The 16,004-nt window shown below is 29.8% G+C and overlaps 1 protein-coding gene across 1 annotated transcript; it reads right to left on the bottom strand.

The window, feature by feature from the left end:
- Positions 1 to 11,124: 11,124 nt before the first annotated feature.
- Positions 11,125 to 13,506, bottom strand: LOC149535361 (cytochrome P450 750A1-like). The gene is made up of 2 exons (XM_089806531.1): positions 12,584 to 13,506; positions 11,125 to 12,024 (listed from the first exon to the last, which is right to left on the bottom strand). The coding sequence occupies exons 1-2, from the start codon at positions 13,475 to 13,477 to the stop codon at positions 11,413 to 11,415; spliced, it is 1,506 nt and encodes a 501-aa protein (XP_089662657.1). The 5' UTR covers positions 13,478 to 13,506; the 3' UTR covers positions 11,125 to 11,412.
- Positions 13,507 to 16,004: the final 2,498 nt, after the last annotated feature.

The following is a 16,004-nucleotide window of genomic DNA, read 5'->3' as shown; positions in this document are numbered from 1 at the left end:
ATCCTACATATAGCTAAATAAAGGATTGATAATTTTTATTAAAATCCATTAAATTACCTAAAATAAAGAACTTATCTAGTCTTTCTGCGACATAAGTGTGGTCCTTCCTTCTATTATTCCATGTGAAAGCATCATTATTTAAAGGGATATCTATCATATTATGTTTTTCAATCCATGCTTTAAATTCAAAAAAAGATAGAGCTGGTGCTGCACACCTCCTATTTTCTCATCTAAACTTAAAATAGTGTTGAATTCACCACCCAATATAATAGGACTATCTTTATAATTAAGAACAATCAAACTAAGTTCATCCCAAATAGCTTTTTTTCTTTATACAACTATTTGGACCATAGAAATTTAATAAAATAAATTTCAAATCAGATTTTAGGCTTTGCATAGAAGCGCATATCCAATTGCTACTACCTTTTAAATAATGTAAATCAACTTTCTTGGAATTCTAGATAATACCTAAACCACCCAATGCACCTGTTGCCTCTAGGAATGTAGATTCCTAGATTCCTAACATCTTATTTAGTTTAAAACCTTCAGATTGGCTTAGTTTGGTTTCTTGAATTAAGATTATATCTGAATTAAAATATTTTAGGTATTGTTTAATTAATCTTTTTTTACTAAGGGCATTTAAGCCCCTAGCATTCCAAGTAGTTATCCTCATGGCACTTTGGGAAGGCACTTCCCCTTCCCAGTTTTCAGTAGAACATCAATTTTTATTTGTTCTTTGCATAGTCAATCAACCTCTCTTAATTCCTTCAACAATTTCCTTCCTCTTTTCCCTTTTGACCTACCATAAATAGGAACACTCAATCCTTCTCAATTCATATGTAAACCAAGTTCTTGATGATAATCAAATGGGCTATATACTAAAAGAGTTTTACAATCCCCTAATCCTCCAAACTCCTTCTTTTCTAATTCCCTGATAATCTTGCATCTGATTCCATTCCTGTCTTCATCCATAGAGTTAAGCTCTGACACAATGCTTACTTTGTTTTTTTCTTGATTAAATTTGGAATTGATTTCATCATTCTCATCTTTCCTCATTAAAGAATCCTCCAATTCAATCCTCAGAATTTCCTTTTGAAGATCCTCAGCTATGTAATCATTTCCACCCAATTTGATGATTTTTTGAATCAAGTTTTCCTTCTGGGATGTTGTACTATTGTTGATATTGTCAAAGCTAAAGACCTAAATTAATTATTCAAAAAGCTTCTCTAGAACTTTTTTATCTGTTATAGGAGTTACTTCCTCAGTAAGTGGATCCTCTTCTTGATTTAAGAAATTCTGAAACTCTATGACTAAGAAGCCTTTTATTTTATTACCTTTATTCCACAAGTCTGACTACTTATCCGTTGGAGTAAATGGGGAGGAAATTTGATCCTTCGGAGTCTACTAGAATTTAGAAGATACTCTGAACCCTCTATGTCTGGGAGTAGTTTTTTTAGTTTCTATATCGGTATCATGAACCTACTATTGTGCATCCTGGCTATCCTTTTTTATTAAAGTGTCCCCCTCCATGGCTTTAGGAGAGGCAAAAAGTAACTCATTTTCTGCCTCTACTAAATCAATACCCTCTAATCCTCATGCTGCCCTAACTTGATAGTTATCTGCATCTGTTTCACCAAAATCTATCTTCCAGGTATTGCAACGATTCTCCTTATCCTAGAATTTATCTTCATTTTGAGTGACGATTGACGTAGAAGCCATTAAAATTCCCTTGTCGCTGCTTGCTATCTAGTTATGATTAACATCTTCCTGATCTTTTTCCAAAGCTATCTCTACCATATTTCCTGCCTCCATCCCTTGTTTCATAGCTTTAGGAGCTTTCTTATTTTTCTTGTTCTTATGCTTCTTTGTCCTCTCTTGCTCTTGGCAGAGAACTAGGGAATCTTCTCTAACAATAATGGAAATTACTTTGTCATTACTAGCTGACATTCCTATTGCTAAGTTTCGTATGTTCTTCGAAACCAAATCTTTGGCAATAGGCTGAGAGTAAGAATCAAAATTTGCAAATTTAATACCCATCTTTTTCCTTAGTTGGAAGATCAAAGGGAATGTAGTCTAGAAATTTGAAGTAAGAGGGAGATTTTGGAGTCCCATGCCTTTATGATCCTTGATTTTGATGATCTCTGAAATAACACCTTTGTGTTTGTGTAAGATTAATTGATATGATGCCCTATTAGTTTTAACATTCTTATGTATTGTAGACTCTAGATTTAGTTTGGTATTTATTAATAATTTCACATTATTGTTAGATTGAAATGTGGCATCAATTCCTATGAAATCTCCTAATGAAGATCCAATCAAATTAAGTGTTTCAATTTGATTTAATTCTGGAGGAAGGGATCAAATATTAAACTAGGTGGGGCACTTAATATCTAAATCTGCTAATTTGAAATTTGGAGACCACTCGATGAATTTGACAACATAGCCATTAAACATACATTTAGAAACATTAATCAGTTAATCTCTAAATAGCTTTTCAAAACAATTCAAATAGAGCAGATTATCACTAAAGTAAGAAATACTTACCTGACCTTGGCAATTTTCTTCCAACCAATTTGACAACAAGAACATTTCTTCTCTTGATCTGGTCCAGATTATGAAGACACCAAGATTTTTGCATTCCAACCACGCGTCTTCACACTCCTCATTTTGAATTAGGATTGTATCAGCTAGATCTAAGAATTAGGGTGACTTCATTGGGGAAAATGCCATTCCCTTAATAGATTTCTTTGTTGATCTTTGGTATGGGGGAATGTAGGGTTTAGGGGTTGAGTTATTGAGTGCGTCTGAAGCTTCCAAAAATGGAGACTTTACTGGTACCTTAGCCAAATTAGAAGAAATTGGAGATGTTGTGCGGATGTTTGAGGATGCATATTTGGTCACGTTAAAAACCTTTATCTGATGATCTAGACTTTTGATGGTGAAGATTGTGTTAGATTAGAATCCCAAGGGTTCTGTACTAAAAGGTCTAATGTAGCCAAACTCAATCTTCGGGCTTGACCTAACTCGGCCTTCCAATTGCACATCACTCTTTTGATTCCTAAGAATGTTTGGTTCCGCTAGAATGGAGAAGGCATTTCCAATTTCCAACACAAATTGGATTTTTCCTGAATGGAATCCTTACTCTAGGTTCTGGCGATGAAACATCCTAGGGCTTCCATGATATTTGTAATCTTCTTTTTGCCATCTTTTGTTCTTTGCATGTCTATTCGCATTTGGCAAATGATTTTTTCTTGCTACCTTGAGGTTTCGTGCATGTCTACTTGTTTTGGTATTACTGCTTTGATTCGCCATCGAATTAGTATAATTATTTCTTTCTATAACATTTCATGCAATTAACATAAGGAAAAAATGAAACATAAAAGAATTAGCTTAATCATAACTTAAAGTCTATTGATGACAAATTTAACTAGTAGTTGTATGCTTTTGCGTTTGTAACATAACTCAATAATAAAATTATTTTAAAAAATATAATCTTATGTGAACAAATTAGTTTATTAATAATTTTCAATTCAAATAAAATAATATTTAATAAAATCTTTAAATAGATTAATAAATATTATTTATTTAAATTTAATTTATCAAAAATGGAAAAAAATAATCATCAAAAAAACCCATCAAAAAATCTATTATGAAAAATAAATAAGAGAAATAGAAAAAAATAATATGCAAAAGTAACGTCTCTAACAAATATTCTATTGACTAAATAAATTATAGAAACTAAAAATTAATATTTAAATAAAAATTAAACGAATATAAAAAAAAAATTAAAATAATTAAAAAGCTAAAACTTAAATCTATTTTTAAAATCAAAAGTTAAATAAATAGAGATCATAAGCTAATGTGAAGATTAAGTAATTATTTTTTAAATAAATAGAAAAAGAAAAATGATAGTTAAAAGTATAGATTTAAAATGTAATCTCATCTAAAAAAAATTAGATTATTAACAATTTTTAATTTAAATAACATAATATTTGCTAAAATATTTTAAATAAATTAATAGATATTATTTATTTAATTCAATTTATCAAATATGAAAATAAATATTTAAAAAATCCCATCAAAAAATCTATTATGAAAAATTAATAAGAGGAATACAAAAAATTAATATGAAAAAATAATGTCGCTAACAAATATTCTATTGGCTAAATAAATTATAGAAACTTAAAAACAATGTTTAAAGATAAACTAAATTAATATAAAATAATAATTTAAATAATTTAAAAATTAAAACCTAAATCAATTTAAAAATAAAAAATTAAATAAATAGATATCATAACATGAATAATTAGAGATCACAAGTAATTATTTTTTAAATAAATAAGAAAATAAAAACAATAGGTAAAAGTGAAGATTTAACATATAATCTTATGTGAAAAAATTAGATTATAAATTAATTTTAATTTAAATAAAATAATATTTACTAAAATATTTGAAATAGATTAATAAATATTGTTTATTTAAATTCAATTTATCAAATATGAAAAAAATTATTTAAAAAAATCTATCAAAAAATCTATTATGAAAAACTAATAAAAAAATACCAAAAAAATAGCAACATGTCTAACAAATATTCTATTGACTAAATTAATTATAGAAGAAAAAACTAAACTAAAATAAAAAATAAATTAAACTATAATTTAAAAATTAAATTCTAAATCAATTTTAAAAATCAAAAGTTAAATAAATAGAGATCACAACATGAGCTAATGTAAAACAATAGTTAAAAGTGGAGATAACAACTAATAAACATCAAAGTTAAAAGTGAAGTGAGATAAAATTAAAACTGGCTAGTAAATAATTAACGAAAATGATTTACAATTTTCCTACCAAACTGACAAGTTTTTCGACCAACTGACAATTTTTCCATCAAAAATTTAGTTTCCAGGAACAAAGTCCCCACAAATAGCCTATTGTCTAAATTAGATTGAAAGTCACAAGTAAAGTTAATTGGTTGTGTTTTATGATAACTAACCTTAGGGGAATTAAAGATATATTAACCTTGGTTAGGGATAATGTCCTTCAAGGAAACTATGATGTAAATATTTATTGTAGTTATTAAACAGTGTTATTGTTAAAACAAGGTTGCTAAGTAACTTAGTTCCACCGAAAAAAGTGCCACCATTATTTAAATTTATCTATACAATTTGAAAAAATATGACTTTGGTGTTGAAAAAGGAAATTAGAAATTATGCAATTTTTAAAAAATAAATAATATTATTTTTTGAAAAGATATTTTTTTTCTATTAACTATAGAGAGAGATTAGAAAAAAGAACCATAAACATGGAGTTCACCGAGAGGTACAACCTCAAACCAAGTTCAAAGTAGCATAATTACAGATCAAAATATAAACATATGTAACTAGATATAATCATAATTATAGAAATAAGACAAGAAGCACTAGTAGAGAACATCAGGAGGAATATCCATCCACGTAGTCCATCCGAGGGGACCTTCCATCCAAACAATATTTTTCCACTCCTGAACCTAGGTAAGCATAAACAACTCCTCTTTCCTAGCATTCACATTTTTCCTAAAAAGATATTTTGAAATTTAAATTTATTAAAAATAATATGTATTTATTTTATCATTAAAAAATAGTATAATAACAGTAAATAACATATTTTAGTATAATAATAATAATAATAGGCTAATAAAAAGAATAGCGTAATAATAATTATATAGTAAAGACCATATTTTAGTTGTTAAATATTTAAAATTAATAATAATAAAATTAAGTCTAAATTTAAAATTATAATTATTCTCTAAATAAATTTATCAATATTAATATACCATTCTTGACTTATAGTTAAAAAAAAGTAATTGTAGGAACTTTCACATTTAAAAATATTAAATCTTCACATGTAATATAGTTTTTATCAAAAAAAATTTTAAAGAATAATATAAGAGAAAAGAAAATAATTAGACCTTTACAATAATATTAAATATAATTATACTAGTTAAATTTTAGTTATCAATTGGATATTTCCAAAAAAATTGCCCTTATTACCTTATTTTTAAAACTAATTAGATTGATGAGATTTTTTTTTGTAAATTACTAAAGTTAAATAATTTGCATATAACTTGATTAAATAATAAAATCTAATATTGTAAAAATGTTACTGAAGTTTGATTGGTTAAAATTCTAAAATTTAATCACTAGTTAGATTTTGGTTGTTACCTATATTTCTCACCCCAGGAACTAATAATGATTAACTTATACAAATATTCTTTTAGTTTGTATTAATCAAGCAAATAATGTTAGTAAGTTCCTTAGGGCTGTTAATAATAGTTCAATGAGATTTTCTCAAAAACTTTAGTCTTGTGGGAAAATAGTAAATTTGTTACTTACCCATAACTTAATATGATTATAACAACACTTTATTAAATTAAACGTAATGTCTTAAATGTGCCCTTTAATTTTGATAAGTGATTAATGAGTTTTAAACTTGTTAAAGCTTGGGTTTAAATAAGCTCTTTTATTAAGTTGCACTACTAAGAAATTTATATTAATAAAACTATAGTCACTAGGGTATCTCATTTATTATTTATGCCTTTGGATACTAATGGTGATTGTTATTTAATCACTCAATTATTGTTTTTGCCTTTGTATTAGTGTCATATCTTATCTAATAATATGTAAACCTTAGTAGGAATAAGAAAATTGTCTTGTGGCATACATTGTTATTTGATCTATGGTCGTAAGCATTATTATATATAATATTTAACATTATTATTTAGTAAACTTAATGTTACCCTACCCACATGTCTCCTCTGATTAAAAGGCTAAGGTAGATAAAGGATTAATAGAATTTGAATGTGTTAGGGTTATAAACTAAAATGAACCATTAGAGTTCTATGATCAACACATTGAAAACTAGAAGCTGGGTGAAATAAACTACGTGGGTTAGGTCAACCCTAGAGGGAAGTTGACTTAGAACTCTATCACAAGGACATGATAACCATGCGACAAACATCTAGTTATGATTCCCCTCACTTATATAACTAATAGAAATGTGTTTCTTGACATAGTTATAGTATATAGAAACATTTAAACATAGTCAACTTTAGTATTTTCAAAAAAATTAAAAATTAAAAATTGATGTACTTTTTCTCTAATTTTTGGGCATGACAGAAAGAAAATAGTTAGATATGATCTTAATAGAGATTCACACATTTGACTTCATATCAATATAGTTTGTATGTATTAGTGTATTAATATTCTTAGTGGAATTTTAAATTAGGAATGAATAATAGGGACCCTATATTTAGAATTAAACAAGAGAATTTAAAATTAGTTATAACAAAATTAATCACACAAATTTTCAACTTTAGACCTTGTCCTTTTGGGCTCCCTACTAGGGTGTGACACATATTGTGTCCTTATCTTTTGATAATACAAAACCATCTAGTTGATCTATGTATACTTATAAAATACTATTCAATAATGTAGTCTTGACACCTTCTTGAAAGACATTAAACTTCTTAAGTTGCATAGGAAACTAATATTCTTACCTCTTCAAGTCTTAAAACTGATGCAAAAGTTTCTCTATAGCCCAATCCTCTTCTGCATAAACCTTAAAAACTACTTTTTCTTTTTTCTTGACTAGTACTTCCCCCTCTTTATGAAATTTATTTATGAACACCCACTTTGTTTGTATCACATTTTTTTCTTCGAGTTTGGGAACTAATGTCCATATATCATTCTTATCTATTTAATTAAGTTTACCCTCCATAACCTTGATCCAATCATTACTCTTTAATGATTCATCAACTATCTTGGAGTCAAATTTAGAAATCAAATAAGAACTCTCCTTTATTTTCCTTCTTGTATGTATCTAGAAGATGCTAAGATATATCAACCTCAAGGAACCTATCTATTCTCAATAATCATTAACTGAAATAGGCACCCAAGACTGATATCTCTTATCATCTTTTAAATAGATGTATAAAGATATGTAAGGTATTAGCATCTATAATGCAACATTAACTATTAAATTAAAATTATGCTTTATAAATTGTGATGGTTTTCATATTCATTGAAATGTACAATTGGAATTCATAATAAATGGCATGTTTCATAATCTAAACCAAAAATCTATTATTAAGAAGGTATCTTCAATACTATATACATTACATACAATTGTTTTGTTTCCAAAGATTTGAGTCTTAATTCATTTTCTTTCCTTTTCATAATTTCCTTCCTTGTCTTCATCTTTTCATAATGATCATAAGAAAATGAAGGTGAAATTTTGAGTCCATCCAAGGACATAACTTGTGATATGATTGAAGGCTTGTTATTTTGAAGTTAAATTCAAAATCTGATTCTATCTCTCTATACACATGATATGTATTGATACATAAATTATACAAATTTTCATGTGAATAGATAGGCATCTATCTCTCATTTGCATTTGAGTCAAATTCCATATGAGTGGAGTATAGTTGGTAAAAACTATTCTTATCTGAATTGCAAGTAAGTCCACTAATTGCATTTTCATCAATTTGAGAATCTCTATAGAACTTATTATGCTTTATTTTATATTTAAGTTCTTTGTATACCCTATCTTTGTTGGCCATAAAATTATAACTTGTTCCACATTGATCCTTCTTGTGAACAATGATAATAGATAATTCTTTTACTTGATGTGGTAGGATTTTGGCTATTTCTCTTTCTTCTTGTGGAAAACTTATTGCATGTTTTTTCTACATTTATATTGACCTCCAGTCACATGTGGAACCTAAAGAACTCATTTGTCAATGCTATAAATTTTTTCTCTATTTGTGTCAAACAAGAAAGTTCTATTGCTTTTAAACTAGGATTCATGTTATTTAATCTTGAAAAATGATGTTCATTCTTCTCTTGTCAACATCAATGAAAAATAGGGCCTTCAAGTACCCAAACACAATCCATTTCAAGAAAAATTTCTTGACATGTGTAGCACATAGTTGGAGCAGCAAGTTTATCGAATCTATTTCAAAATATTATTTGTAAATTCTTCAAGTCAGTCACATTATTTTCATTAGTATAAATTGTTTCCTAATCTGGATTCTATTTTGCGTTGTTTGCACTTGTTTTTGTCTTCTTATTTGAGATGTGAAATCCTCTTGTGAACTATGATTTCATGAATCAATACTCATTACATCTTGTACTGTATTAGTTGGTGTTGTAAGAAAACAATATATTGTAATAGAATTCATACCATCAAAACTAATCTTAACATTGTCATGAGATTACGCTTGGTCATGATTTGATTCATTTCTACACACTTATATTTTTTTGTATTTCTATTTCATTCAATTCATCTAAACGTATAGATCTTTCTAATTGTTTTCTCAATATATTTTGATTATGTGTTCTCATCTCATTTGCATGTTGTCTCATTTCTATTTCAATCTCTTCCATTGTCATATTTTCCCTATATTTGACACATGTTTCTTTATTTATTTGGTTTCAATGATTTCTTTCTTCTTGTCTTTATGCACCTATCATTTATTTCATGTTGTTGTATCATACAGTTTTGAGTATATATTCTCTACAATTTTGTCTTTGTTTCTCTTCATTTATATTTTGTGTATTTATCATTTTTTTTTGCTCATTGTCTAATATAATTTCTAGCATATTCTCTTTGATATTATTTTTTTTGCTCTTAATTTAGGAAAAAAATAGTCTTTGGTGAGGCATCCTACAAAAAAATAAATGCATTAACTTTAAATGTAATAGGATTTGAACTCAAAACCTTTAGCTTACAAAGAAAACATGTAAATACTTTGTATTGTATATTTATTTTTGTTATTTAATAGAAATGATTAAAAAATGTTTTTTAAGTATAATAAATTGTTATAAGAGTTTAACCCACAATATTTTACTTCAAATAAAAAACCTTGAGCATTACACCATATGTTTGATTTAATTATTTAATATAAATAATCATACTAATTTTTGTAATAAAATTGCTATTAATTTTCCTCTTGGCCTAGTAGTATTTTTATTTAATCACCATCTAAATTGCACTTGTAGCACATATCCATTATAGTTACAACAACTTTCATATGTTTATTGTAACCCTTTACGTTTTAATTTCTTCTATCAATGCCCTCAATTCTATCTTCAATCTTAGGAAAAACTTCAAATTCATCCTCCAATTTTAATTTTTCTACCATATCTCAACCATCCATTGATTCTTTAAAAAGTATAAAATTAAGCCATCATTCCACACATTTTATCCATTTATCTTTTCTAACAACATGTTATCAAAATAGGTATTTATGAACAAAAAGATCTTCTACATTTCATTCATAAGTAGAGGAAATCAACTCTAAAATGGAGTTCATTTGTAATCTTAATTTTGTTTTTTATGTTATTTCTTTGTGTTTTATTATCTTGCATGCTTTATCTAAGGCTTTATTATGCTCTCAACCAAAAACTTAGAATGGTCTCAGATGTAAAAATTATATTCACAAATACTATACCAATTTCACCAAAAATACTAAAATCTTGTATAGAAATGATATTAAGTTAGAATTTAAATTCATACAATATTAATGAAATTTATTTTCTGAATTCAAGTAGCATATTATCAAGTTTGAAACTAATTTACTATAGCGGAAGCATAATGTCTTCATTCATCAAATTCCATACAATTTTTTTAAGATGATTGATAGAACAAGATCAACCATTCAACTCCAAACATCATCAATTAAAATAGTATGACCCCCAATGAGAATGATAATATATAGATTTGATTCTAGAGTCAATAATAATATAAAATTATGTGACACACATCTACAAGACTAAAAAAAGTTGATAATTAAACAAAAAGTATGCTTTGAAGAAATCTCAACTCATGATTAAGTAAACACCAAAAGTTAAAAAGAAAAACTAACAATCTCACATATTTCCTTCAGTCTAGATATATGATAGATATTAATAGATAGATTTGATTCTAACATGAGTCAATAATAATATAACTACAAGACTCAAAAAAATTGATAATTAACAACATTATTCTTTGAAGAACTCTCAAATCATGATTAAGTAAACACAAAAAGTTGAAAAAGAAAAACTAACAATCTCATAGATATCCTTCATTCTACATATGATAGATACAAATAGATAGACTTATTAATTAATAACTATAACAACCATGGGTTGGTTACAACTAATTTCATTTTCAAGTATATTGCTGCCCTTATTCTTGCATTACTAAAAACATGAGCTTATTTCAATATAGATAATTCCTACATATGGAAGAAGAAGAATGACTTTTAACATTCATGAGCCTAAACATTGACATAGGCTAAATATATAAAATGTCTATATTTATTGATGGAAGGAAATGAAAGGAGCCTATGTTACTATATACTATACCATCTTCAATAAAGAGGCTAAATTAGGGGCACATAGGCAACCTCAAGGTAGGAAAGGCAAGCAGATCATGTTTCCTAGGTGTGGTGGCACCAAAGATTTCAGTCATGTCCAATTCTCCCTCAACATGCCACTCAAAGCAATGAAAAAGTTGAGCAATGATAAGAGTCATCATGGAGAAGGCCATGGTAGCCCCAGGGCATCCTCTTCGTCCTGCTCCAAAGGGAACCATATCAAAAAATTCCTTGGCTCTCACAAAGTCATCATCTTTGCCCATGAATCTTTCTGGCATGAACTCCAAAGGATGTTTCCACACATTGGGATCTCTTCCCAAAGCCCATGCATTCACAAGAATCCTACTTTTCTTAGGAATGAAGTAGCCATCAATAATTGAATCTTTTATTGATTCGTGAGGAAGAAGCAAAGGCAACACTGGGTATAATCTCATTGCCTCTTTCACTACACACCGAAGATATTCCATGCTTTCAAGATCACTCTTTTTCACTACCCTCTCTTTGCCCACCACTCGTACAATTTCTTTTTGCAGTTTCATTGCTACAGCAGGGTTCCTTATTATCAAACTCATCACCCATTCAAGTGTAGTGGATGTTGTCTCTACACCAGCAACGAAAAGATCCTGCACAAAAACCTTTTGTAAGTATGAATTTGTCACTATGAAATCTTATTCTTGTTCAAAACTAAGATATTGCTATTAGGATTTAACTATATGGTATCAAAGTCAAATGCATAGACTCCTTGTTTCATGAATATTGATTCACACAAACCCATCCCTCATGACAATGAATAGTACACATAATAGTCATTGCATCTACGTGATGTTCATAGAGGTGAAACATTGAGTCTTCTCGGAAGGTTGCCCATTCTAGTACTATATATTCCAACTTAAACATGCTTAACCACTTAGTTTCCTACATGATTAAGCACACTTAGTTTGCCACCCATGCATAACCTAAACAGTGGCTCAAGTTGCTCATCTCTCATGACAATGAATGGTACACTTAACACTCACTGCATTTAGGTGATGGTCACTCAGACTAAGTATTAGAACACTAGATGTTTTAGAAAGATTATCTGTCTGAGTACAACTCCAACTCAAACATCCTTTAACCATTGAATTTCCTACAAAACCTTTTACTTATTACTCCATTGTACCATTAAAAAAAAAACAATCTTACAAAAAGGACGGCCTTGACGTTTTCAGCAGTGATTGAGATGGAGTCGTCGTTGGCCTGCATCTCCATAAGTGCATGAACAATCGAGCTGCTTCCCCTCTCGTTGTGCTTCTCTAGTATCCTGGAAACAAATTGGTCGAATGACCGATGGGCCTTTTTCATGCGCCGCTTCAGTCCTTGCAAATCCATCCACTCCAACCAAGGAATGAACTCTCCAATGTTGAAAACACCCGACAAGTGTGAAATCTCCCACACCAACTCCTTAATCTCCTTCGCATTCTCATATAAATGGTACTCATCAGAGTTCCCACCAGAGAGGATTCTCCATACTTGAGCTTCTATAATAGACGCCATCATCTTGCTAAGACTGACAGCCGTTTTGCCCTCTTGGCTCTCCTCCCACATTGAACGAAGAGCAACAATGATCTCCTCCTCTACTATGGGAGTGAATGACTCCAATCTTCTCTCATGAAACAATTCAACCATGCACAATTTCTTCATCTGCCTCCAGTAGGTTCCGTAGGTGTTGAGACCCACGTCCTTGTAGTTATAGGCCATGTACTTTGCTGCATTACTTTGAGGTCTGTTGGCAAAAACTGAGTCTTGATTCTTCAACACCATTTTCACCATGGCAGGAGATGAAACCACAACTATGGGTACAGAGCCAAGTTTTAATGAAATAATGGGTCCATATTTCTTAGCAATGTGTTCAAGGCTACGGTGGGGAAGCTTTCCCAGGTCAAGGAAGTTTCCTATTATTGGCCATGGAGCAGGCCCAGGTGGCAATTTTGTTGCAGCTTTTCTCTGCCCACTAAGTTTATAGAGAATCCAGAGTACCACCAGAATTGCAACGGCAGTGGTGAATGCTGGGAGTGGGAGCAACATGGGAATAGACATGATGAAAAGGCTTACAAGTATATTTGAGACTCAGCTGGTCATACCCTACTTATACTGCTCTCACAGGACAATTTTTTCAATGGTTCGCTTATTCAAAAGCTAATCCCATGTGAAATTTAGTCCTTGCATGATAGGCACGTGCCACACACAGATTCAACTCCACATTATCAGGACTTGGGGAACTTGAACAAAGCAACGAATTAACATTAATCATAAGAAAGAGTTCAATTTCATTCATAATCATTCATTCCTAAAAAGAAGTGTAGAAAATATTAATAAAATACCATTGATACTGATTTTAACAATTTTGATGCTATCCACAACAATTATAATTTAAGAGCAGGAAAGAATAAAGAGGCAAAACTATAATATTGTGTATGCGGGATGCAAGTATCAGTCAATGTAAGGCATGCCCTAAAATAAAGAGACAAATCATGCAGTAAATAGAAAATGCATTTAGCCTCAAATCAAGAGGAAGAATTTGGACAACGAGGAAAAACTCGAACACTTGAAGAATAAAATGGACACCACTGCTTAAGACAGGACGTTGGAAAAATGCTGAATTCAAGCGCGTGCGCAGAAAAATATGACACAGTGGTTCATTAATTCTATACGTAGAATTGTTTTGGCTTTTATAACGAATGGCGTGTGCAACGAAAGTGTTCAACAGCAGACGTTTCTAGGCTTTGAATGTAGACGAATGCTTTCGTTCCAGAAAGCGAAGTTGGAAATCGTTTTCAAACGTGAGATAATATAACACAGTGTTTCCATATTATAGCGTTTGCATTTTGAAAGGTGCAAGAGTTTAGTCAATAGTTTTTATACTTTTGATGATGTTTTTCAATAATATCATAAATTCTAACTATGACTTCCTTACCTTTATCGATATGTTTCTTTCAATATACACATATACACTCCTTTCTCCTTCCTTATTTCTTTCTTATCTTACCTCTTCTTACCTTTCATTAATATATATCTATATCTTATTTCATCTATTTCTGTTTTATATACTCACTTTATCTTATGTTCTATTTGTTTATCTATCTAATATCCATCAATCGCTTCATATATCTTTATCATTCCTTCTCTCTTCCTATTTTTCTCCTCCTACTCCCTTCCTCTTTGTCTCTCCCTTCATAAATATCCTTTACTTAGATATTTAATTTTGATTAATCTATCCATCTATCTATCTATACATTGTCTCTTAGAAGCATCCCACAGTTTTTAAGTTTTTACCTTGCAAGGCATTCATTGAATTGACAAAGTCCATGATCAATGTTTTACTTGAATCATACTTTGTTTTCATGCAGATTACGGTCGTCGAGATCCAATTGATGTAATATATTAGTTTCGTCTTAATTAAGTTAGCAGTTTGAAGCTTGTGCAAATCATCATCATCATCCCAATAAAATAAGTTTCCAGACAATATCAGCTCACGACTAAAAAGACATTCGGAAATCTCATTAGGTATTGTATTAATTTCAAGAACATCTCGAAAAAGACTGAATACTAGGAGAGAATTATAGAGAGAGACCATGCCAGAAAGAAACAACACAAAAGATTACTATCATGCGTTCAGAGTTTTGATTACAATTGTTTTTTCATTTAATGGCACCATGGAAAAACTATATATTCAAAATCCTATCTAGACGCAGCCAACTCATCCAAGCCTCGCATGCCAAGATGACTATTTGAACCGGAGGTTTCTATTTTTGTTTGACAAGCAGTTTCCTACTTGACTCATTATTATTTACTATTCATGGTTCACATATTAAAAGGTTTAATATCTTACTAGATGTTTCCAATCTCATTTATTCCAAACCATGACGATTAAGAAAGATAAATGTTTTAATATACAGAAATTTCTGAGAGTACTGCTAAGACTTCTAGAACTTGTTTACATTTAAATGCATAGCCGTTCTTCATATAGACAATTCTTTCATTTTAATCTAAACCCTGATCAGGCTCACTAATTCTTAATGTGAATAATACTAATGATTAACCATATCTGATCTTTATCATACAAAATGAATTTTATTTAAATCTGAATAAATGTTCATTATAATGAATTTTGTTATAATAAAGTTTTTGGACCTGTATTCATGCAGCTAGTTTTCTATTTGCTTTCTAACACAATGGGCAACGTTTTACAGAGGTTTCCATTTCAATCAAGGATAGTCGTATAAGACCGCCACTTTAAGAGAAAAAACTGGTAGTCAAGCACTTTGGGGAAGAGTGCACTCGCGTTCTTATACACGGCAAAGATTTTATCTGTAATAGAAATTTTGCCGGTTTCTTCATTTTTCAGCATCTGACAATGCCAGGAAATTAAAGCAATCCGGCAGGCACTATCAGCTTAAATATGATATATGCTACACCAGTAATTGCATAATTCTGAATGTGTACAAGGTGGTGGATGTTGGAATATTAAATGCAGATGGTCATTTCTTTCTGGAGCCAAACGTCCACCTATCACCTGACGACCAGCAGAACAGATAGAAACATAAATGCGGTGGGTGAGTTTTTC

This window comes from Cupressus sempervirens, chromosome 10 (genome assembly GCF_028749045.1).
Source record: "Cupressus sempervirens isolate cs-2001-9-10 chromosome 10, ASM2874904v1, whole genome shotgun sequence".
NCBI lineage: Eukaryota > Viridiplantae > Streptophyta > Pinopsida > Cupressales > Cupressaceae > Cupressus > Cupressus sempervirens.
The sequence above is the reverse complement of the archived record's forward strand: the minus strand, read 5'-3'. Positions and strand labels throughout refer to the sequence as shown.